The 22,826-nt window shown below is 34.9% G+C and overlaps 5 protein-coding genes and 1 non-coding gene across 7 annotated transcripts; 2 read left to right on the plus strand and 4 right to left on the minus strand.

Annotated features, from left to right (window-relative positions):
* Window positions 1-38: 38 nt before the first annotated feature.
* TRNAL-UAG (transfer RNA leucine (anticodon UAG)) lies at window positions 39-118 on the minus strand. Its single transcript has one exon. It is a non-coding gene; the product is annotated as a tRNA-Leu (tRNA).
* Window positions 119-1,324: 1,206 nt separating this feature from the next.
* Window positions 1,325-2,171, plus strand: LOC140876064 (protein S40-7-like). Its single transcript, XM_073279918.1, has one exon. The coding sequence runs from the start codon at window positions 1,356-1,358 to the stop codon at window positions 2,010-2,012; it is 657 nt and encodes a 218-aa protein (XP_073136019.1). The 5' UTR covers window positions 1,325-1,355; the 3' UTR covers window positions 2,013-2,171.
* A 1,510-nt stretch (window positions 2,172-3,681) lies between these two features.
* On the minus strand, window positions 3,682-7,145 carry LOC140885518 (vacuolar protein sorting-associated protein 55 homolog). Of its 2 annotated transcripts, none has more exons than XM_073292513.1 (5): window positions 6,955-7,145; window positions 5,711-5,762; window positions 4,805-4,844; window positions 4,373-4,457; window positions 3,682-4,117 (listed from the first exon to the last, which is right to left on the minus strand). In XM_073292513.1, exons 2-5 carry the CDS (start codon window positions 5,741-5,743, stop codon window positions 3,934-3,936), a joined length of 342 nt encoding a protein of 113 aa, XP_073148614.1. In that variant the 5' UTR covers window positions 5,744-5,762; window positions 6,955-7,145; the 3' UTR covers window positions 3,682-3,933. The 2 variants fall into 2 exon arrangements, with proteins under 2 accessions (XP_073148614.1, XP_073148604.1); XM_073292503.1 differs by lacking the exon at window positions 6,955-7,145 and adding an exon at window positions 5,840-6,948.
* A 1,343-nt stretch (window positions 7,146-8,488) lies between these two features.
* Window positions 8,489-11,566, minus strand: LOC140875382 (peptidyl-prolyl cis-trans isomerase CYP18-2). Its single transcript, XM_073279048.1, has 6 exons — window positions 11,412-11,566; window positions 11,237-11,332; window positions 11,076-11,137; window positions 10,561-10,694; window positions 10,115-10,199; window positions 8,489-8,850 (listed from the first exon to the last, which is right to left on the minus strand). Exons 1-6 carry the CDS (start codon window positions 11,478-11,480, stop codon window positions 8,805-8,807), a joined length of 492 nt encoding a protein of 163 aa, XP_073135149.1. The 5' UTR covers window positions 11,481-11,566; the 3' UTR covers window positions 8,489-8,804.
* A 370-nt stretch (window positions 11,567-11,936) lies between these two features.
* On the plus strand, window positions 11,937-14,360 carry LOC140875955 (small RNA-binding protein 11, chloroplastic-like). Its single transcript, XM_073279788.1, has 4 exons — window positions 11,937-12,161; window positions 13,595-13,663; window positions 13,761-13,867; window positions 13,972-14,360. The coding sequence occupies exons 1-4, from the start codon at window positions 12,029-12,031 to the stop codon at window positions 14,077-14,079; spliced, it is 417 nt and encodes a 138-aa protein (XP_073135889.1). The 5' UTR covers window positions 11,937-12,028; the 3' UTR covers window positions 14,080-14,360.
* Window positions 14,361-16,254: 1,894 nt separating this feature from the next.
* LOC140875086 (probable F-box protein At2g36090) lies at window positions 16,255-17,463 on the minus strand. Its single transcript, XM_073278631.1, has one exon. The coding sequence runs from the start codon at window positions 17,446-17,448 to the stop codon at window positions 16,369-16,371; it is 1,080 nt and encodes a 359-aa protein (XP_073134732.1). The 5' UTR covers window positions 17,449-17,463; the 3' UTR covers window positions 16,255-16,368.
* Between the last annotated feature and the right edge of the window lie 5,363 nt (window positions 17,464-22,826).

Below are 22,826 nucleotides of genomic sequence, written 5' to 3' on the forward strand. Positions count from 1 at the left end.
AATAAATTAAGTAATTACTATAATTAGTGAAAAATAAATGACAGCTGTGGGATTTGAACCCACGCCCTTTCGGACCAGAGCCTAAATCTGGCGCCTTAGACCACTCGGCCAAACTGTCATTTTTATGGTTATTTGTTAATGTAATATAGAGAATATTAATATAAATTTATTAATTTGATTTAATTCAAATTTATTATTCAACCTAATTATCCAAATCCACACACTTCGTATCATTTTTCCATCAAAGCACGACCTTGATGTCATTTTAATATTTTATGATATCGTGATTTTATTTTCCTATCCCTGTCATATTATATATTTTATATTCAAATTCAAATTTCAATTATTTTAATTTATGTTTTTAAATTTTCTAATTTTAAAATTTTTTTATTATTTTTTTTACATATTTAGTGTGATTATTTTTTAAAAAACTCCATTTTAATATTTTTTTAAAAAAAAACTTATTGCAAGTCATAAAACTTAGACAATTTCAAAAGAATAATTTTATGCACAACATCTTTATATTATACATATTTCATTTCGTTATCTCATCCATAAAACTATATCCCACTCTATGCATGAATACTTGTTTAAAAATTTTGGTATCAAATAATTTTTTTTAAAAAAAAATCGAGATACTATATTAAATTCTAAAATTTTTAAATTCTTTTCATAATAATTTGTATATAACGAGATATGATTATTTATTTAATTTAAAATTATAAATAAATATTTTATTAAGATATAAGATTAATATAAATTTAATAATAATTTACTAACATAAGTTTAACAATATTTTTTATTAAAGAACATTAAATTATTTTTTAATATGAGAAACAAATTATAATTTTTTAAAAAAAATCATGACACTAAAAGGTAATTATTATTATAAATATCTCAAATTTAGGAGCGACTTTGGAGTTTTTTAGCTTTAATATCCCTTCATGGCTTAGTAGTGATGTATTTTCTGACTTATTCAGTTGATATATACGTTTTTTTTTTATTTAGTCTAAAAAAAAATAAAATAATAATAATTGATAGCATAAATAATATTATAAATAATCCTATTGTTTACCGCTTAGATTCTACCCGGCACACTCCCCGCCGCGTCTCCGCTTCCGCTTTCCCCTTTACTATTCGCCACATCCCTGCGCACGTCATTGACACCTGCAGTCCAGCAGTATTATCTTCTGCATCGACCGCAGTGCACCACATCCATCGTAACCGTTCATATATTTGGTGGGCCCCAGAAATGATTGCAGATTTCATAATATATATTTATTTACTCTCTCGTAAGTAACTATATAGCTCATCACCACTCTGCCCCAGTCTCCCACTCTGACGATTGACGAAACATGAATCAAAACGGTGTCGCAGCCCACCGCCACCGACGATCTCCGTCCTACGATCGATTCATCGGCGTATTCTCTCCTCCCTCGGAGACTGCGTTCTCTTCAACCCCCTCCGCGGCCACCGGCGACGAATTAAACGAAGACGACGTCTTCTACAACGGCGACTTCTCCGAGCGGCAGCAAGGACATCCCTCCGGGATCAGCCACAGCCTCCGCCGCTCGGAGAAGTTCGGAATCCTCGCGGCGTTGCCGGAGCGCCAGGGGAATCTCGACGGCCAGTTTATAGTCCGGAAACCTGCTCTCCCTTCCTCATCAACCACGCCGTTCTCGCGTGTTATCCCTTCGATACCGAAACCTCACTCGTCTTCGGAGGTTAAGTACGCGCAATCACTTCCGGCGCGACGGTTTCAGCAATCCGCGCCGGTGAACGTCCCGATGTTTCCGAGGAAGCGGAGGAGTGGAGAGGCTTCCGACGTTGACTACGCCGATGAAGGCGACGACGATGAGATGCTGCCGCCTCACGAAATCGTGGCCCGCGGATCGACGCAAAATCAGAAGAACACCTTCTCGGTGCTGGAAGGCGTGGGGAGGACGCTCAAGGGAAGAGATCTGCGGCAAGTGCGCAATGCCGTGTGGCAACAAACAGGTTTTCTGGACTAGTAAGTAGTAATTTCAGCAAGCTTCTCTTTAATTCGACTTCCATTTTATTTTTGAGGTGGGGAATTTCGGACTCAGTTTCTGTTCATAATTTCCTTCTGCAAAAGATCAAAAAAAAGTTCGAGCGCTTGAAATTCTATGGAATCGACGATTTAAGATTTACAGTGTCGACTGGATTTGCTTGCTGGTAGTGGTAAATAGTAAATTCCCTGAGAGATATTTGTTCAAGGGAAACAGATTGTGAATCTTCTGATTTTTAACGAAGTAAAGGCTTTGTGTTTGCAGCTTTCCATTTTTCAATATTTGTTTTAGTATTTCGGATGAACAAATATCCTTTTCTCCTCGGTTTTTATTTTTTAACCAATAAGTTGAGCTCTCAATGAAAAAGATTCCTATTTTGGGATGTTACCCAAGTTGGGATTTGTTGTATGCACTCGGTCGTAATTATTTTATCGAGAAACCAAAAATGTTGAAATTTTTTTAACGTTTTAGGTTCAAACTTTATTTTAAAAAATGTTTCTATTTTTATTTTAAAAAAGTGTTTCTAGCTACGTGAAGATGAGATTAAAGAGAGCATCGTTTTTTTCCGATGGCTTTAAAGCTAAATATTCCAATCTCTTTTTGTTATTTACTATTAGTTTTTGTTTACTCCACGAGTAGTAGTAGGCCGACAGATTTATAAGCAGGTCAACAATTGCTCTACGATTGATTTTAACTTTTCACGAATTGGTCTTTCATGTTAAACGTTTCCACATTATAGGATCGATACCCATTTTACAAAAAAATAATGAGAAATGTTGTCACGGATCAATTTTATGACTCGAATATCTTATTTGAGTTTCGTGAAAGAGTCTTACAAAAATATACTTCGAATTTTAGGTCTATTTTATGTTAGTGCATACTTATTTTAAAAAGCAGTCACCATAGAAGTGGCAAAGTTAAAGTCTCAAAATTGGATTCAAATATGATAGCATCGATTGCGTGAGAAATTTAGTACTAGTACGTAGATTGAGTTTAAATATATATACAAAAATATTTGATCAGATAAACAAAGGAGTCAGGTGTGTATGTTAGACATTTTTTTGGTCCCCTTGTTTTCCTCCGACCAAGTGCAACATACAGTCAACCTAAACGATTGACAAAGAATCTTGATAGGATTTTTAAAAAAAAAAAAAAAAAATTCACACCGACCCACCTTTTACCTTTCGCTTTTCTTTTCCTCGTTTTCAAGAACTTAGAAAAATCTTTTAGGATTGCCATTCACCGATGCATAAAAGTGATTTTGAATATATAATTGGGCATTTACCTGAATAAATAATAATATAAAGTGGTGCAATACAACTCAAAACAAGAGGTTTCGAAATACCCATTTTGTCTTGCATCCTCAGCACTTTGATTAATCCAATAGACGAACCAAATTCTGCCCCACCTTAAGTCTGTGTATATACACGAATTAGTTGACATTTGTCACGGGCGCATTCTTTCATTTTCATCTTTGAGTTTTAGAGATGATTCAGCGCATAAATCACATAGGCAAGTCCGACAGGAGAATGAACCTGATACAATAATATCCACGCCAAAAACACTAAAACTAATCTGGACAATTCCAGTCACCACTATACCACAATGGTCATTCACAAATTATACCGCTATCTACCATTAAAATAGCATATACAATGATGCTTAAATTAATAGACAACAGAAGTTTTTTTATACAGGTAATTAATGAAAGACGGTCCTATTTCCCTATAAGTAAGCACAGATGCAAATCTTGAGAAACCTATTTCTCCAACGGAATTATTGGTTGCCACACGGTCGAGGGTAACTTAGAAACGAAGATAATTCAGCTAATACATGGAAAATTTTCCAAAACAGTCCAAATTTTAGACCGATATAGACTGTCGTCCTTCGTCTGTTCAAAACATTACCACTCATCATCAAGGCTGGCACGATGAAAACAAAGGACTGTGCACACAAATATGAAAAAGGAAGTGAATTCTATTATCATAGCTCCAGTTCCAATCAAGCCTGCGTGCCTGAGAATAATGGGAATGGCCATGCTCCCCACTGCTGATGCCCCAGTTAAGAACTTAGCTGCGTCCATCCATCTGCAGATGAGGGGCATTATACAAGAAAGGGGTTTCATTATAATGGGACCGAGTGAAACTGTCCAGAACTCGTAAGTCGTAATATGTCATATTGATATACGTTCTGAAAATGTATTGCCGAGGGTAATTAAAAAATATTCCCCAAAAATATGGCACAAGACAACTGATGCAGAATCGCATTATGAGATGAGTTCATTTTCTTCGCGAGGAACAAAACTAAGATAATCTCAACATCTACATGCTGAAAATACTTACCCATCACCATCACGACTAATCAGATACTGAGTGGATCCACCGCCAAAAAACAAACAAGGCATGGGTACAAGAACATACATGAGCGCTGTATAACAAGAAGCTTCGCCCAGTAAGTCCAGGAAAGAAATTAAAATTCTGAAATTTTATAGATTAAAGTCCCGTGAAATGCAAAACTGTCCCCCAAAAAAAATGTATATATCGTTATTAAAGGAAAATAATAATTTTATCTCAAATATTGAAATAAATGAAGACAAATAAAGAGCCTTTTATTTAGTAGAACAAAAAATTCACCCGACACATTCTTAGACAGGATTTTTAGAGGTATTTTAAAAATTATAGGGGATAGCGTGCGACGTGCATTTCACAGGGGTCATGCATTTCTGATTTCACCCATGAAACACAAGTAAAAATACACAAAAGCCACGGACTGACCTGAAAGAAGCGGCCACCAATTGCTGTATATTGCACAAGCCTGAAGAACGAATTTAAGTTGGAACAATAAAAAAAGTGCACCGTCAACATGTGTGTGTATACAAGTATTTTTACATTGCACGCTTTAGGCATGCAACAAATGTGAACATTTCAACGACAGAAAAGTAAGAGGAATGGATAAATAGAAATATGGTCGTTGAAAAGAGGCTTCGGGAGATCTAGCATATTTATGTGACTGGAAGTACAGTTTCCAACCAACAAATAGATGCCCACAAAGACGTAGCTTAGAGATAGCAAAAGTTTTTTTTTTTTTTTTTCTAAAGTCTGCATGCAAGAGACAGTTTGTCCAACAGGCTTGAAAAAAAATCATGGCAATACTGAAAAATATTAGAAGATATTCCTCGACTTGGTAAGATAGAAAAAGAATGGGCATAAAATCAAAACGTATTATTGAATGTTCTTGATAAGTAATGATCAGAGGAGAAGACATGATCATGATCTAGACAGCACAGATAAGGCTAAAGTGCCATACACCCTAATGCTCTGTTGAACAATGAAAAAGCTAGCAATCATAATTTCCTATATGCTCTAATTATATCAAGCAGATGGAGTTATATGCAACCCCGGGATTATTAACTAAAAAATTCCAGTCCCTTCCTTCCTAAGGTCACAATACTAGGTGTCGTAGAAGGACAAAATGGAAAGGGGACACAGAGTGACACCCAACATCCCATGCTAGCTAATTTTTGTATGGTGTGAGACAATAGGTTGTTTCCTTTATCGGATGGCAATGAGCCTAACGATAACGAAAGATGCACACCCAAATCTAAAATATAGTTGGTTAAGATGGATTGCTTACAATATAACCATTTTTGGGGCAATAAAAATGATCAAGGAGAAGCTTACCACGATCTGGAGCAGGATGCTGGATGAAAACATGAAGGCAAGTCCTGCAAGACTGATCAATAAATGTAATATGATTTATGATTTATAATACAAAAGAAAATTAAATTCACTTATTCATACTTCACTTACACTGCATTTATTGGCCAGGAAATCATTGATCAGCCACAAAAGATGAAGCATCAGGCCGGCAAAGGGAACAAAATAAAAGTTCAAATAAGAAGAACTAAGCTGTAAGTAACAACATTCTACTTGACAAACAAATATATTTATTACAAATTTGCTCAATTACTCAGTGCGCGATGATGTGAATAAGACATCAAGACTCTTAAACACTTTGGATTCTAAGGTTTTGCATGTAACTTCAACCACTGCCCAAAATCTCAATATGTATAAAGCAGATTGGTAGATGATTAAGTTTAAATTGATTTGGAACAAAGTTTACACAGAATGTAATTGTGAACTAAACGCCACTCGGTAGGATGCTCCAACAACCCAATAAGTCAAAACCACTGCATTCAAGTTCATAAATAAATAATAATCACCGTTTGCGTCGTCCTTCTAAAATGCCTCCATCAAACAAATGAATATGCATGCTGTGTCATCCATACTCGTATTTATTTCAAATCCGTGAACATAACTGCTCGTTCAGGCTCCCATATCAATCACAAGAATGTGAAAATCATTCAATCCCTCAAACTAAATAGCAATACCTATCAGATGCATGGCCAATACAACTTCATGAACCAGTCAGTTATGTAAGTGAAAGATATGTTCTTTGTTAGTAGCCTCAGAAATTGCAAGCAAACACTCAAAGGATGACTGGTCCAACTTCCTAACCCGACTACTTTAAGACTATTTCTGCAGTTGTCCAAATTTCCAAATGAAAACAAAACAAAACCAAACCTGGTTTATCATATTTAAGACAGAGAAGGCAAACACTAATAATAAACCAAAGCTCCGCAAATTCAGCAATAACTAAAAAAAATGCAATCAAAGCTAGGACAAAGCATTAGAGCCATTTCTGTGACAATTTATTGAAATCTACTTGCCCAAAAAAACCGTATAAATTCAAGGCCAACGTGTAATTTCACTGCTGGTTAAACATTTGCGAAATTCATCAGCAATTACTGCCTTTAAATACCAAAAATCTGATCTGGCTACTAGTTCACGACCTATTTTCAAATATAAGGCGGAGTAATGAAGTGATTAACAAGTAAAGAAGCAAAGGGCGACGGAAAACCTACCTTCAACCGTCATCGCCATCACCGCAAAGTATGTGTTATGATTTCGCTTCAATACTGGAAATTGAGAACGGAGATTTAATTGATTTTCGAATAATTTGAAAACTATTGCCGAATTCAAGAAAAATAATACAGAGAAATGAAATTTCGTAGTAGTAGGAAAACGTCGTATAAGCAAGCTCTACACGGGGAGTATTTCGGGTTTTTCAGTTAAATTTTTATTTTAATCAAAAAAAATTATTTCAATTTGTATCCCAGTAAACCAATATGGATAATCTGGAAACACTTTTACTTGTAGCTTCAAATCATTAATTATTTAACTTACATCAATCAAATCATTGAATTTAAATTAATATATTATCTCTTATAAATAATATTATTCATATTTTATTTATTATTAAAAAAATAAAATTATAATTTATCATTTTTTATAAAATTTAATCAATCAAATCAAATAAACTATAATATATCAATCAAATCAAATACTAGAGTTTTGCTATGCTGCCCATAGGGGTGGGCGGTTGGTGTCGGATAGTATAATTACTACCCGATCGGGTTCGGGTACCCGACAAAACCCGACAATATTTTTTTTTTTTTTTGAAAATTCAATATATATTAGTATGTATTATTCAAAAACATATCCTCTCTATTTTCATTATATTGCTCTCAACTAAAATGGTTGTTCATTTTTTTGGATTGGGTATACATACATCTATTGAGAAATGATGATTTTTTAATTTGATTTTCCATAGATTTCGATTATTTAATTGTTTGATAGAGTTGAGAATTTTTTTTTTTCAAAACTTATGAAAAATAAGTAAATATATGAGGGTAGAAGTAGCTCACAATCATAAATATATGTATTGTTTTTAATTTTCACATTCATCAAATTTGCAAAAAAAAAAATAATAAAAAAAATCAATCGGGTACCCGACCTTACCCGAAAAAATCGGGTACCCGATTTATTCGGATCGGGTTCGGGTAGTCAAAACGACTATCCGAAATGTCGGGTACTCGACATATCGGGTACCCGATCCGATGAAACCCGACCCGCGCCCACCCCTAACTGCCCACCTCTGGTGCCCACCTATGAGGTAGCACTCATCCATTGGATGAACCATTTGTATATGATTCATCTCATTCATTGGATGAATATCACCTCATAGGTGGACATGGAAGTGGGCACCGAAAGTGGGCAACATAGCAAAACTCTCAAATACTATATTAACTATCATTTCTCATTTATTTTTGTTATTACATTATATCTTATTTATTTTTTGTTGCATTATATTACTTATCTATGTATTATTCATATCATCACTCAAACCAATCGATACCGTTTGATATTCACTTTCTTCCATATAGAGATAAATATCAAATGCATGAATTACCAGAGACGCGAACGCAGTTAACTCAACCCAATACACAAAATTTGCAAATCTTTTAAACTCGTTTGACTTCATTCTAGTTATGGTTAAAATCTTGTTAAAACAGTTTAAAAGGATACATTATGAGTCAATTTAACAAGATATGCTGCTTTGGTTACGTACTTACGTTTTAACATAATGCATCATGATTTGCCAAGTTATAAATATTAATCAGTAGGCACAGTGCATAAGCTTACAACCAATTTGGTCCATAACAAAGGGTAGTGACTAACAAGAATAGAAAACCCTGCGCGTATCCTAAATCCTAAAAAACAATAACAGAACTAAACATCCAAATATTCAATCCAGAATACCCATTGAAAAACATTTCACAAGGCACTTTGGTTGTTCCCTTTCTGCAATAAATGCCAAATGAACAAGTCATCTGATGGCTTCAGCAGCTTGAGAATTCAACATGATGATTAACTAATCTTTGACGGTTGCCCGAAGGATCTTCACGTCATGTATAGGCCTGCATTCACAAAGAATCGTGATATTTCAAGAGTATTCCAAACTTAGGGATGCCACACAGCAAACTTGAAATTGTAGTAAGGGGAAAAAAACCCAGAAGCTTTATTAACTAAAGGTGACAAATAATGGTTACGGAGTAAGTGCCTGCACAGACATGGATGAACATAATAGCTGTCGCCTGTCGGAATTAAAACTCACTGATTACATGAGCGGAAAGTTGTGCAGGATTGCAAAAATAGTCACAGAGCAGGCAGTCATCGATTCGTCTTACACTCTTTTATAGAGTTAAATAGTTAATCATCAAAGAAAAAACACAAATATCATACTTGGGCGCTCAACAGTCATACTTTCTCTTGACTCTCTATAATTTGTATCCAAGACTGTATTGACTATCGTGTTAGTTCATATCATGCAAATCATGGTTGTAAAAGGTAAGTGCCTGCAAAGTGCAGCCCATTCGCCTGGGAGACCACCCAGGTATGCAGCTAGTCACACCTTTCTCTGGGTGCATGTTGCGCAAAAGGCGGGATAAAAAGTGCCTAAGAAATTGAGGTCCAAAAGTGCTCATTTCTTTTAGATATAAATAAAAAAAAATAAAGCAAAGGTCGCCCAATTAGATGAAACCAAATACCCAAAGCCCAGAATGCCTGCGGTGTGGGTTTTTTGTTTCTTTCTTCTAACAGCAGTTCGTTTACTTTGTTTCCTTCTTCTTTTGTTTGTTTTTTTCTCAGAATTCAATGTTTCAATTCCTTTTTTTTTTCCTATAACAATTTATAGGCCATTTATTCAGTGATCAACTCTTTATTTACATTATTGCTTAATATTTATGAAATATTTTTTTGTTGTAATGTATATTACAGTGAAATTCACTTTACATCTATACATTCTAAAACTTTCATCCCTAGTGCCATTATTCTAATAAGAAGGATGCCAAGTGCGCTTTGTGCATAAGCCTCAATGACATTTTTGCGCCCTTCAGTCTTCAATCTTGAATTATTATAATGTAAATATAACATTTGAATGCATAGATATATAATAGACATAAATTGCAACAATATATATACACAATTATATATAATATAAGTATTATATATACACCTATATAAAGCATTTGTATCCTTGTCATATCCTAATTTTTTAGATTGTGTCATCGAATCTGTACCCGCCAATCGCCATAATAGATCGTTGATACGCAATCACACAACATTGTTAACTATAGAGAATATGCTAGAGAAGATTATCAAAAAAACAGGTATCAGGCATACCTATCAGTGTTATCAGTTTGAACACTGCCGAGCCTCTTGACAATTTCCATTCCTCTACATATCCTTCCAAATATTGTATGTTTACCTGTAAAACAATTTCAGACATTTATGTCATTAACATATTATATAGTAGCGCTTTGAAAGCATTAGAATCATAACACGCAGCTCGTGAAACATAGACACGCAAAAATTTAAACTGCCAGGTGAAACATCGAACAAGAGATATTATAATGCCCCATTTTCAGCAATTTTCAAGAGCCAAATATCTTATTAGAGAATTACTTCGTAACAAGCGAAATTGCAAATAAAAATCAAAATCAATAACATGGATGGTGTGGAAATTAAAGAGAGTAGAGAAAGCTGTAACCATGATTGTAGAATACCACAGTTTGAGGTCTCCGAAGGTATACAAATTATAGTTAATGCAAAAGATAAGATCAATTTACCATCGAGTGAAGGTGCCGGTGCCAAAGTTATAAAGAATTGGCTCCCATTTGTATTTGGACCCGCATTTGCCATGGATATAATACCAGCTCCTGTATGCTTCAATTCCCTCCGTATCTCATCATCAAAATGCTTACTGCAACAAAAAAATCAGTAAAACAAAATCCAGGTCAGGTTACAAACTCGAAATATTGCTACCTCATCACCTTGCCAGACAATTTAAGGGGTGGGTTTGGATATAAATGGAGAGACCTCAGAAAAATACTTTATTAAGCATGGTTTTAAGAGTGATGTCTTAACATAAATACATGAATTTTTAATCTTTTGATTCGTAGTTAAAGAAACATGTCTCTAATCTTTTAATAAGAAGCTGAAGCAGAAACGCCAGAATTTACATCTTCTGGCTTCTTAATTTCTGCCATTTCAAGGCTCAAAAAGAGCAAAGCGGATATATGCAATGGACGATGTTGTGGGGAGATAAGAATAACCTGATGAATAGATTAAAGAATGTAAATACCCATATATCGATTCGCCACCTCTTCCAGTACCAGTAGGATCACCTCCTTGCACAACAAAATCCTGAAACCACAATTTAGGGTAAGCAAACTCAACACTACTAGAGCACATAATTGCAGCTTTCGGAGGTAAAAAAAAAAAAACAAAAACAAAAGGAGAAACCTTGATGACTCTGTGAAATTTGACATTGTTGTAATAGCCCTTGCGAGCGAGCTTCACAAAATTATCGCAGGTTCGCGGCGCGTGGTGATAATACATCTGCCGTTGTTCCGACAAGAACAGTATTACAATATAGACAAATAATAAATACATAAAAGGAGTGGAGAAATGAGAATACCTCGACGGTGATGGCACCCATGGAGGTCTCGAGAGTGACCTCCGGCGGCCCCCCGTCCGTATTCGACATCGACTCTTTTACGGCGGCGGTAGCGGATCCCTGTTTTGTGGATGGAAGGGTCGGGCCAACTGAAGTAGTAGGGGTCTGAGGGTCTCTCTCTATTTGTTTATTCTGAAAAAATACCTAAATATTTTCAATAAATATGTTTTAATTTAACAAATTTTCATGATAATATAATTTTAGCATTCGAATGGATATCAAAGAAAACACGATTAGAAATTGAAAAACATATCATTTTCTCAATTAACAAAGTTGTCCTTTTGATTTTAAATTTTTTTTTTTTGAAAACTTTTGATTTTAATATTTGAGAAATATTATAATTTATATTTATAATTTATATAAATATAAAAACACGCAATAATAAACAATAATAATTAATTAAGCAATGACATGAATTAAATGTACCAAAAATTAGATTAGAGGATGCAAATTCAATAATACCCTTGTAATTTACAAATTCGGCCCCTCTCCAGTTTTGCCATGAAAAAAAAGGCAGAGTAAAAATCGTTTCCAAAGGCCCCAAACAATTCCAAATCTTTATACCTTGAGAAGCAAGCATGGCGGCCATGAGAAATCTATCGAAGAACTTCATGTTTGGTTGCATTTCTAATCCCATCTCCAGCTTTTTGTCATCATCTCCAGCGATTCTAATTTCTTGCCGAGGCTTAGCTTCCAAGCTTTTCGTCGGAGGTAGGTTTCTCAAATCGTTCGCATTTATTGAGCTGAATGGAATTGGATGTTAATTTTAGATATCTGCCTCCTTTTTGGTGATTTTATTCCATCGGAGGTTTAAGAAGGGTTTATGGAAATTTGATTTTTGGCTCTCAAATTCGTAGTTCTTAGGCTAATTTACTGCCATCTGTTTTAGCCATTGCGTTATGTTTTCACTGCTTGAATTTGGATGGATGGAATTAAGTGAAGGATTTGATTTGATAATGGATATCAATTGAAATTATTTGAAATCATCGTAATTGTTAATAAAATTGTCTAAATTAGATTACAGTTAAATTCACCTAAATTTGAATCATCCAAATAAATCAAATTGATTAAAAATTATGGATTTAAGATCCGTGATTTCAAATAACTCGATTCAATCAGCTTGCAAGAGATTTTGAAGATTTGGTCGAAAAGTAGAAGAAAAAATTGAGTGTCAAAGCAATGCCATACGGTTCACTTCCAACTGTTTAAAATACAAGCCTAGGAAACATTAATTTACCAGAGGACTAAACGATTCCGTATTCAAGCTTTCATTGAATTTATGTATCTTGATTTAACCGAGAGAGCATGTGAGGACAGAAGGTCTATGCCTTGCCCCGATTCAAACCCAAAAAAATTTAAACCTTTTCAAGTAATTTCTAAAATAATCATCTTTTCAGCCTCCAAGTATCCATTATATAAGCCCCTGATAGTTGGAATCCTTAGTTCCACACTGGACGAGACTACCCTGGAATCTCCTGATGCGGGACATTCTGGTTTAGCGGAGAGAAATTCAGTGTCTATGCATCAAGTATGGTCACTACATGAATATGTGATAATTTGTAGAAACATGGGGTTGAGTTCTTATGTGTGCACCGGGTAAGTGCCATCCTCTATCAAAAGATAGCCTACAGCAAATTTATCATGTTCGATTGAGCTGACAATCGCTATGGTGTTGCGCATCCCAAGTATGCTAAATGTGAGTTAGAAAGTCAGCTGAGAACTGTTCAAAAGTTGATATTTGATTAGAATGGCAATCCGTCATTCTTACACCAAACATTCATTTCATTATTTGTTTCTGAATGATAATATCATGCCTTCTTTTGGGCTGCCATTGATCAAGCTCGAAACTAGTTGACATAAGATTGTATTGACTTAATCGTGTGGCTTTTACTACCTATAGACTATTGATTTCCGTTTGTCGTTTAATCCATTTACATTAAGTACTTGAGTTTAATTTTTTGTAGGTTAGAGAACTTGAGATTTCAACCGAAATTTCACACAAAATATAGAAACAATGGTTGGCATGAGTCTTTGCACAACATTCGTTTTCATTTCTGATAATATCATTGACCTTTCGCACTCGTTGTAGCTGAGCCCATTTTAAAGGTGCTTGTGATGTCTTAATGAATACAAATTTATCACAGGACTTTCGTATCATACCACAGAAGAGGGTTTATCAGAGGCCTTTTCTGAATGTGGCCAAGTTATAGAAGGTACATTTAGAAACTAGCTCCACTTACATAAAACTCCTCCACAATGTAGCCAAACTAATGTCACCCTCTCTCATGTCTAAATTATTTGTTCTGGCAGCCACAATCGTGATGGATCGAGTATCAGACCGATCAAAGGGTTTTGGCTTCGTTTCCTACGCATCTGAGCACGAGGCGGAGAAAGCCATCACAGAAATGAATGGAAAGGTTGCCCTATGCTGTTTTCTCTCTCTGATTTCATCATAACATTCTTAATCTTTTTCTTTTTCGTTTTTCATTACATTCTTAATCTTAAACCAACCAATCTGTAGGTACTAAATGGACGCCTTATATTTGTGGATTATGCTAAGCCCAGATCAGGTTATGGTGGCGGCACGCCTATAGCTAGAGGACCCCCGGAAACAGCGATGGATAATTGATGGTCCCTTGAGTCATATAATGAGCTGCAAGTGTGAACTGTGCCATAAAAATGAGTCGGGTGGCTAAGCTTACATTTAAGTTGGATTCAATGCCTGTTATAATAGTGGTACGGTGATGCATGATACATAATTACGCTGGACAAAATGTAACCACATCATGAAAGAAAAAAGTGACGAGGGTACATGTGGCTGTTTACACCAATGTGGCAATGTCTGAGCCACTGTTTTCAGTGTTTGGCTAGTTCAAGTGTTTGGAGAAATAATTCACACTTGTTTTCTTAGGGCATCTCCAGTCATGAACTCAAAAAATGGGTTCATTTTTGCCACCTGTACTGCCACATCAAAAGTTTAAAATTCATTACTTTTTAAATCTTTTATCACCAATCATAAACCCAAAAAACACAACGGGGGTTCCGCTATCAAATCAAACATTAATTCTTTCATTTAATTTACTATTTTTATTTATATATTGTGCAATTACATATTTAACTAAATATATATTTAGGTAATAATTTTTATTTACGTAATTAGTTAATTAATCATATATTTTTATAATAATTTATTAAAATTTTAAAAATTATAAAAACAATATTAAAACGAAGACATTATAGAATTTTTATTTATAGCTTTCAAAAAAAAAAGTAGACTTAAAAAAAATAATATTTAGTTTTGTTAATTAAAATATTTTATATTTGATATAGAGTATTATGTTATATTTGTTAAAAAAATTACTTAAATGAAAAAGACATGCTACTAAGTGTAGCATACACATATAACAAAATACGCTACAAAATTTCAAATTACAAGTTTAATAAAATCATAATTTTTATAATAAAAATAATCTTTCAACTAAATATTAATTAAAATATTTTAAATTTGATATAGAATATTATGTTATATTTTAAAAATTAAAAAATTTTGTTAAAAACTACTTAAATGAAAAAGGCATGCTACTACCATTTAATAAAACATACTAAATTTCAACTTTAAAAAATGTCATTGAATTGTTTATAATAATAATTTTAAATTATGTTAAAAGGCATGCTACTACCATTTAATAATATTGTTAAAAAATTTAAAACAATAAATATGAAGATAACGTGATTGTGAACAAAATTTAAAGAAAGAAAATTTGTTTTAAAAAAACAAATTATTAAAAAAAAAAAAGGAAAGGATGCAAAATTACCCAAAATATTTCAGAAAAAGTAAATTTGAACATGGTTCATACTTTTGAAACATGTTTAAATTTTAAACCATGAACTCACTACCCACAATGTAAATGGGTTCATTTTTTTTGGTTCAAAATTTGAACCTCAAATTTAAACCTCCCATTGGAGATGCTCTTATAATTATCAGTTTTTACATTATTTGCCAGTACACGTTAATAACAACACTTTTTTAGCGATATTTAATCATTATATATACACACATATGTATATATTGGTTCCATATAGCCCTTTAAAGACCATTAAGAATCATAGTCATAGAAGTATAAATATCCAAAACATCTCAACTCATAGCAACCATTAAGGGATATGGTAGGGGTTCGTTCAACCCTACCCCATGAGTTTTACCCCATGGGGTAGGTGGCAGCATGTGAGTGATCCATTTATGTGGGGCCCACATCAATAGGGGTTCGTTCAACCTTATCCCATGGGTTTTACCCCATGGGGTAGGTGGCAGCATGTGAGTGATCCATTTATGTGGGGCCCACATCAATTGATGTGGGATTCACATGAATTGGCCAATCACATGCCTACACGTATCCATGAAGGTAAAACACATGGGGTAAGACCAAACAATTCATATGGTAGAATACGTAGAGCAGCTCTAGCTATTATATGTCATCAGACACACACACATACATAGGATGAAATATTGTCTTATCAAAAGATCTTGTGGTGTAATTTATTTTTGAAAAAAAAATTATTATCTGAAGAGTAATTAAAATCATACTCCACCCATTCCAATTAAAAGTTTCGTTTTCAAACGCGATTGCCTGTTTGATCAAATCTTATAATATTTTAAAATATTCAAATCCGAGCACATGGTGTATTAATAGACGACACTAAAATAAATCAACAAAATTATTTATTAAAATGTAAAAATCAAGTCTACTCGAAGCTAGATATATTTTAGTCACAATCTATTTTCCAGTGAACCAAATCAAAGTAATAAATCAATAAAAAATTGTGTTTTTTTATTTTAAAAAAATGAAATGATTTTGTACAATAATATTCTTTTCTTCGCTGTGTCTATATCTTAATATTATATAGTAAGATATCTACTCTATCTGCAGAAAAGGAACAAGAAGAAGGCAAGCACAATGGAGACCCCGAAACCCAAGCAGAACATATCCAAAGCTTCTTCAGTCTTCACCTTTCTCTCTTTTCTCTCCCTCCGCATCTCCAAATAATCCTCGTACCTCAATCTCCGGTCGCCGCCCTTCTTGCCGTCCAAAGCACGGTGGAGACTGGCCAGGCTGTCCTTCCCGTTCAAGTGGACCCCATCCATGTCCTCCATTTCCAAGCTTACTTCCGTCACCTGCATCTTCCCGCTGTCGGATCCGCCGCAAGTTACGGCGGCGCTGCACATTACGTGGCCGTTTTCGGCGGCCAGGATTGAAGCGAACTTGATCTTCACTTCCCCGGTGAGCCAGTGGCGTTGGACTGTGACGGGTTTGTGGGATGAGAGGTTCACTACTCGCCGTTGAATCGGGTCGATCAGTATCCAGCTCAGACTCATGCCGTCGACGATATCCGTGCAAGTTTCGTCTCCTTCGGGGTGTTTGATCGGAGTGGGGACGAATTCTTTGGTCTCCAGGAGATCTATTCTGAACGGCGAGCAGCGGAACCAGTCGCTTACCGATTCCGTTTCCTGGTGTTTCGAGAGGATCAATTTGTCCCTGTAGTGGATATCCACGGCTGAGATCAGTTCCGGAGGCGGATTCGCTGCGGAGGAGCTGATCGGATTCTGCTGAGCGTTTGTGAAAGCGTGCGAGAAAAAGGCGCGAGGGCCGCCGCCGGGGAAGGTGGAGATGATGTGGGTCGCGCGGGGAGAGGTGGTGGAAGGCCATGTGGAGTGGCATAACTCGGTCCAGAGGTGGTTCTGGGAGGAAAGGTAGCGGAGTGCGGCGGAGCAGCTGGCGGCGGAGGCCAGTGCTGGGCCGTCCAACCGTGTGAGGACGTGGGATTCTATGATGTGTGTAGGTAAGGTGGAAAAACCGGTGGTTCCTATCGTCTCCTCCGCGGCGTCAGCGGCGGTTGGCGGCGGCGAAGTCATCTTGCTCATCTTCCGACTGTGGCTGATTTCCTTGAGCTGAAGAATGGTTGGTGTTCTTTGATAAACTTTTTGCTGACATTTGGTCATTATATATAGTCTTGAGAAATGTGGGTGTTGAATTACCGAATTACCCCAGACTGGTCTGCTCTTTTGTCTTGTTTTTGTTGGTTATTTGGGGGCCTTCGGGGTCAAAACTCAAAAGCGCCGTTGCACGTGTGAAACGTGTTAAAATATGATAGCTACAAATTGATTAATTAATTTTATGCATCCGTAATGGTACATATTGATAAAATTGTCGAATCAATTATTGATTTTTGTCGGTGAAATTTCGAAATTTCAGATATAAAACAACCATTAAATTCATCTTAACAATAAAATAGAATTAGTAAAATTACGCCTAATATTGAAATATGAATAACAATAAATCTACTTTAATTTTTTAACATATGTATGTGTTGAAGAAAGTAAATTTGGTTTTAGTGAGTTAATTTGCAAAACACGGCTTCCGCTTATGAAAGTAGGCGTGGTCAAGTCTCAAAAAAGCCATTCAGCAACTGCGTGCCGTAATTAAGCGTTGAATTTCTTAGACTAAGATTAGATTTCGTTAATGAAGCATAGTTTGTTTACATTCTTTATAAGGATTTAAATTAATGTACTTATTAATTTAATTAATATATTGTGTGCTTCCGAAAAAGTCTACAAGCACAAGTATTTCCATTCCCACGATATGTTCATTTGGTCTGCTTGACCGAAATAGTATGAGCTTTCAGTTTCAATACCATGTTTCGAAGCAAATATGGTTATATATTAATTAAATAAAACTCAAAAAATTATGTGACGAATGCTTTTCTTATTGTTAAAATTAGTTTAATTAAAAAAAATTAATCGGTTTTCGATTGCATTATTTTGTTTGCTATATGAGTCAAATATACGAACTCGTGATAAACCAAACAATTATGTGTTATAATAAATAGGAAAATAATTGTTGTGAAAAAGTAAAAATTTATGGTAAAAAGTAAAAACTCTAAAACTCAAAATATATCAAACTCTACACTTTATAATATTTTTTTCTCAACTCAATTGTATTTTTCATCACAAATGAAGACCTATTTATAAATCCACATTTGAGATTAGTCCAAAAATAAATACATCATCATCTACATCATCACACACTAATTTTCCACATTTTACAACTCAATATTCAACATTCAACGTTCAATATTCAACATAATATTAATAATAATAATATATTTTTCAACACTCCCTCTTGTGATGATGATCGTGATATGATGACTGTCTTCATTACGTGTTTTATACTGCCTCGTTAAAAACCTTACTAGGAAAAACCCAGTGGGATAAAAACCATAGTAAGGGAAAAAGAGTGCAGCCACGTAAACTCCCCCTCATGTTAACATGAGTGATTCTTCACATATTCCGTAGATTGCGCATCCCAATGTTGTATATATGCTTTCTGAATATCGTCGTGGGAAGTGCCTTTGTGAAGAGATCTGATGAGTTCTCACTTGATTGAATATAACAGATATCAATATCTTTATTCTTCTCAAGCTCTTGAGTGTAGGCAAAGAACTTTGGGGTATATGTTTTGTTCTGTCACTTTTGATGTATCCTTCTTTCATTTGAGCAATACATGCAGCATTGTCTTCATACAACGTCACAGGCTTCTTGTCTACTGATAATCCACAAGAAGTTTGGATATGTTGTGTCATTGATTTTAGCCAAACACATTCACGGCTTGCTTCATATAGCGCAATAATCTCAGCGTGATTTGATGAAGTTGTTACGAATGTTTGTTTCTGTGAACGCCAAGAAATTGCGGTGCCTCCACGAGTAAATACATATCTGGTTTGGGAACGTGCCTTACGTGGATCAGATAAATATCCAGCATCGGCATAACCAATGATACTTTGATTGGTGTTTTTTGAGTACAAAAGTCCCAAATCTGTTGTTCTTCGTAGATAACGAAATATATGTTTAATTTCGTTTCAGTGCCTCTTTGTTGGATATGAACTGAATCTTGCCAATAAATTTATAGCAAAAGATATATCTGGTCTAGTGCAATTTGCAAGATACATAAAGGCACCAATGACACTTAGATATGGTACTTCTGGACCAAGAATAACTTCATCATCTTCACATGGACGAAATGGATCCTTTTCTATGTTTAATGATCTTACAACCATTGGAGTACTTAATGGATTTGATTTATCCATATTAAAACGTTTAAGGATCTTTTCTGTATAATTTGTCTGGTGAACAAAAATTCCACATTCTTTTTGTTCTATTTGCAAACCCAGACAGTACTTGGTTTTTCCAAGATCCTTCATTTCGAATTCTTCCTTCAAGTACATCATAACCTCTTGAATTTTTTTATTCGTTCCAATGATGTTTAAATCATCAACATATACAGCAATAATTACACATCCGGATGTTGTTTTCTTGATGAAAACACAAGGGCATATTGGATCATTTACATATCCCTTTTTCATCAAGTGCTCACTTAGCCGATTATACCACATTCGGCCGGATTGCTTCAACCCATATAATGATCTTTGCAATTTTACAGAATAAAATTCTCTGGGTTTTGAACTTTGTGCCTCAGGCATCTTAAATCCTTTAGGAATTTTCATGTATATATCACTATCAAGTGATCCGTATAAGTAAGCCGTAACAACATCCATCAGACACATTTCCAAATTTTCAGACACTGCCAAACTAATCAAATATCGAAACATAATTGCATCCATAACAGGAGAATACGTTTCTTCATAATCAATTCCAGGCCTTTGAGAAAAACCTTGTGCAACAAGTCTAGCTTTATATCTTACTATTTCATTTTTCTCATTTCGCTTTCGAATAAAAACTCATTTGTATCCAACAGGTTTTACACCTTCAGGTGTGAGGACTATAGGTCCAAAAACATTGCGTTTATTTAGAGAATCCAATTCAACCTGGATGGCATCTTTCCATTTTTCCCAATCATGACGAGTTTTATATTCACCAAAGGATTTTGGTTCATGATCCTCATTTTCATTTATGATGTCACATGCCACATTATAAGAAAATATCTCATCAATATCTTCTATATCTCTTCGGTTCCATATTTTTCCAGTATTAATATAACTGATAGAGATTTCACGATTCTCGTCAGTTTGTGGTTCTGACAGAAAATTTTCATCATCAGGTATTTTTTTCTGGAACACCATTTTCTATTTTATGATCATCGTGTTTCTCTATGCCTTTTCTTTTCCGAGGATTTTTATCCTTGGAACCGACTGGCCTTCCACGCTTCAAGCGTTTTATGGCATCATGAGTGTCTTCAATTTGTTTTTTTGGAATTTCAATTCGAGCAGGGGCATTTACAAAATGTATATATGATTTTGTTACCCTTTTTGTGTCTGCAAATGCATCTGGCATTTGATTTGCAATTCTTTGCAAGTGCACAATTTGTTGTACATCTTTCTCACATTGTTTGGTCCTTGGATCCAAATGTAACAATGATGGTACATACCATGTGATTTCTTTTTCGATGTGTTTCTTTTCTCCCCCTAACATTGGGAAGATTTCTTCATTAAAATGATAATCAGCAAAACGTGCTGTAAACACATCGCCTGTCTGAGGCTCAAGATATCGAATGATTTATGGGCTATCATAACCGATATAAATACCGATTTTTCTTTGAGGATCCATTTTTGATCGTTGAGGTGGTGCAATAGGCACATACACCATACATCCAAAAATTCTCAGATGAGAAATATTTGGTTCTTTACCAAATGCAAGCTGCAATGGGGAGAATTTATGATATGCACTTGGTCTGATGCGAATTAATACCGCAACATGTAAAATTGCATGTTCCCATATAGAAATAGGGAGTTTTGTTCTCATAATCATTGGTCTAGCAATCAGTTGTAGACGTTTAATCAATGATTCAGCTAATCCATTCTGTGTATGAACATGAGCAACAGGATGTTCAACAGTAATTCCCATTGACATACAATAGTCATTGAAAGTTTGGAAAGTAAATTCTCCAGCATTATCAAGTCTTATTTTCTTGATTGTATAATCGGGAAATTGATTCCGCAATTTTATTATTTGAGCCATTAGTTTTGCAAATGCCACATTCCGAGTTGACAATAAGCATACATGTGACCATCTGCTGGAGGCATCGATCAATACCATAAAATATCAAAATGGTCCACATGGTGGATGAATTGGCCCACAAATATCATCCTGAATACGTTCAAGAAATATGGGTGATTCTGTTTGGATTTTAGCTGGCGATAGTCTTATAATAAGTTTTCCAAGAGAACATGATTTACATTGAAACTTATTATTCTGAAAGATCTTCTGGTCTTTCAATGGATGACCATGCGTATTTTCAATAATTCTTTGCATCATTATTGAACCAGGATGTCCCAATCGATCATGCCAATTGATTAATATTGAAGAACTATTAACCACCATATTTGATTCGATTGACCTTATATGTGTATAATGCAATCCAGTAGGGAGTATTGATAATTTTTTAACCACATATTTCTTTTCTGATTTATATGTGGTAAGACACATATATTTCTGATTTCCATCAGTTATCGTCTCAGTATCATATCCATGAGAATATATGTCATTAAAACTCAACAAATTTTTTTTCGACATATCCATGAGAATATATGTCATTAAAACTCAACAAATTTTTTTTCGATTGTGGTGAATATAAAGTATCATTTATCAGAAATTTTGTACCATTTGGTAACATAAATTGTGCTTTATCACAACCTTCAATCAAGTCTACAGGACCTGATATTGTATTCACCATTGTTTTTGTTGGTTTTATTTCCAAGAAATATCTTTCATCTCGCAGAATAGTGTGCGTTGTACCACTATCCGGTATGCAAATTTCCATGATATTATTTCCATGTTTGCTCATAGCATTTTCCATATCAAACTTCACAAAAATGCAATAAAAAAAAATTAAGTTCAATACAAATGCAAAATATAACATGCTTTATAATACAAGAATGCATGAAAAATACAAATTTGTTACAATCTATATGAGACCCCGTTTTTAATCATCTAAACTCGAATAATTAATCATAATCAAACACAATAAGCCGAGAAAAACGAATCAAAAGTTTTTTTTTTTTTTTAAAGAAGCCTCGCGCCCGCGCAAGGTCATCACCTCGCGCGCGCGCAGGCTACGCGAACAGAGACTCACGGAGATACTCACGCCCGCGCGAGAAGGGAGCTCGCGCGCGCGCGGGCAAAATGGGCATAGGGGGTCGAGGAGCCTGCGAACAACCAACAAGGCAATTCTAAACATTCCAAGTTCAAACATAATACAAATCAATATTTAGAACATACCAAATCTAGGTTCTGCCCAAAATACAATAACCAGTCGAGTTTCATAAATGAGTTCCACCGACTCAACAAAACTAATACAATTCCAA

Source organism: Henckelia pumila, chromosome 1 (assembly GCF_033568475.1).
Source record: "Henckelia pumila isolate YLH828 chromosome 1, ASM3356847v2, whole genome shotgun sequence".
In the NCBI taxonomy this organism is placed as follows: domain Eukaryota; kingdom Viridiplantae; phylum Streptophyta; class Magnoliopsida; order Lamiales; family Gesneriaceae; genus Henckelia; species Henckelia pumila.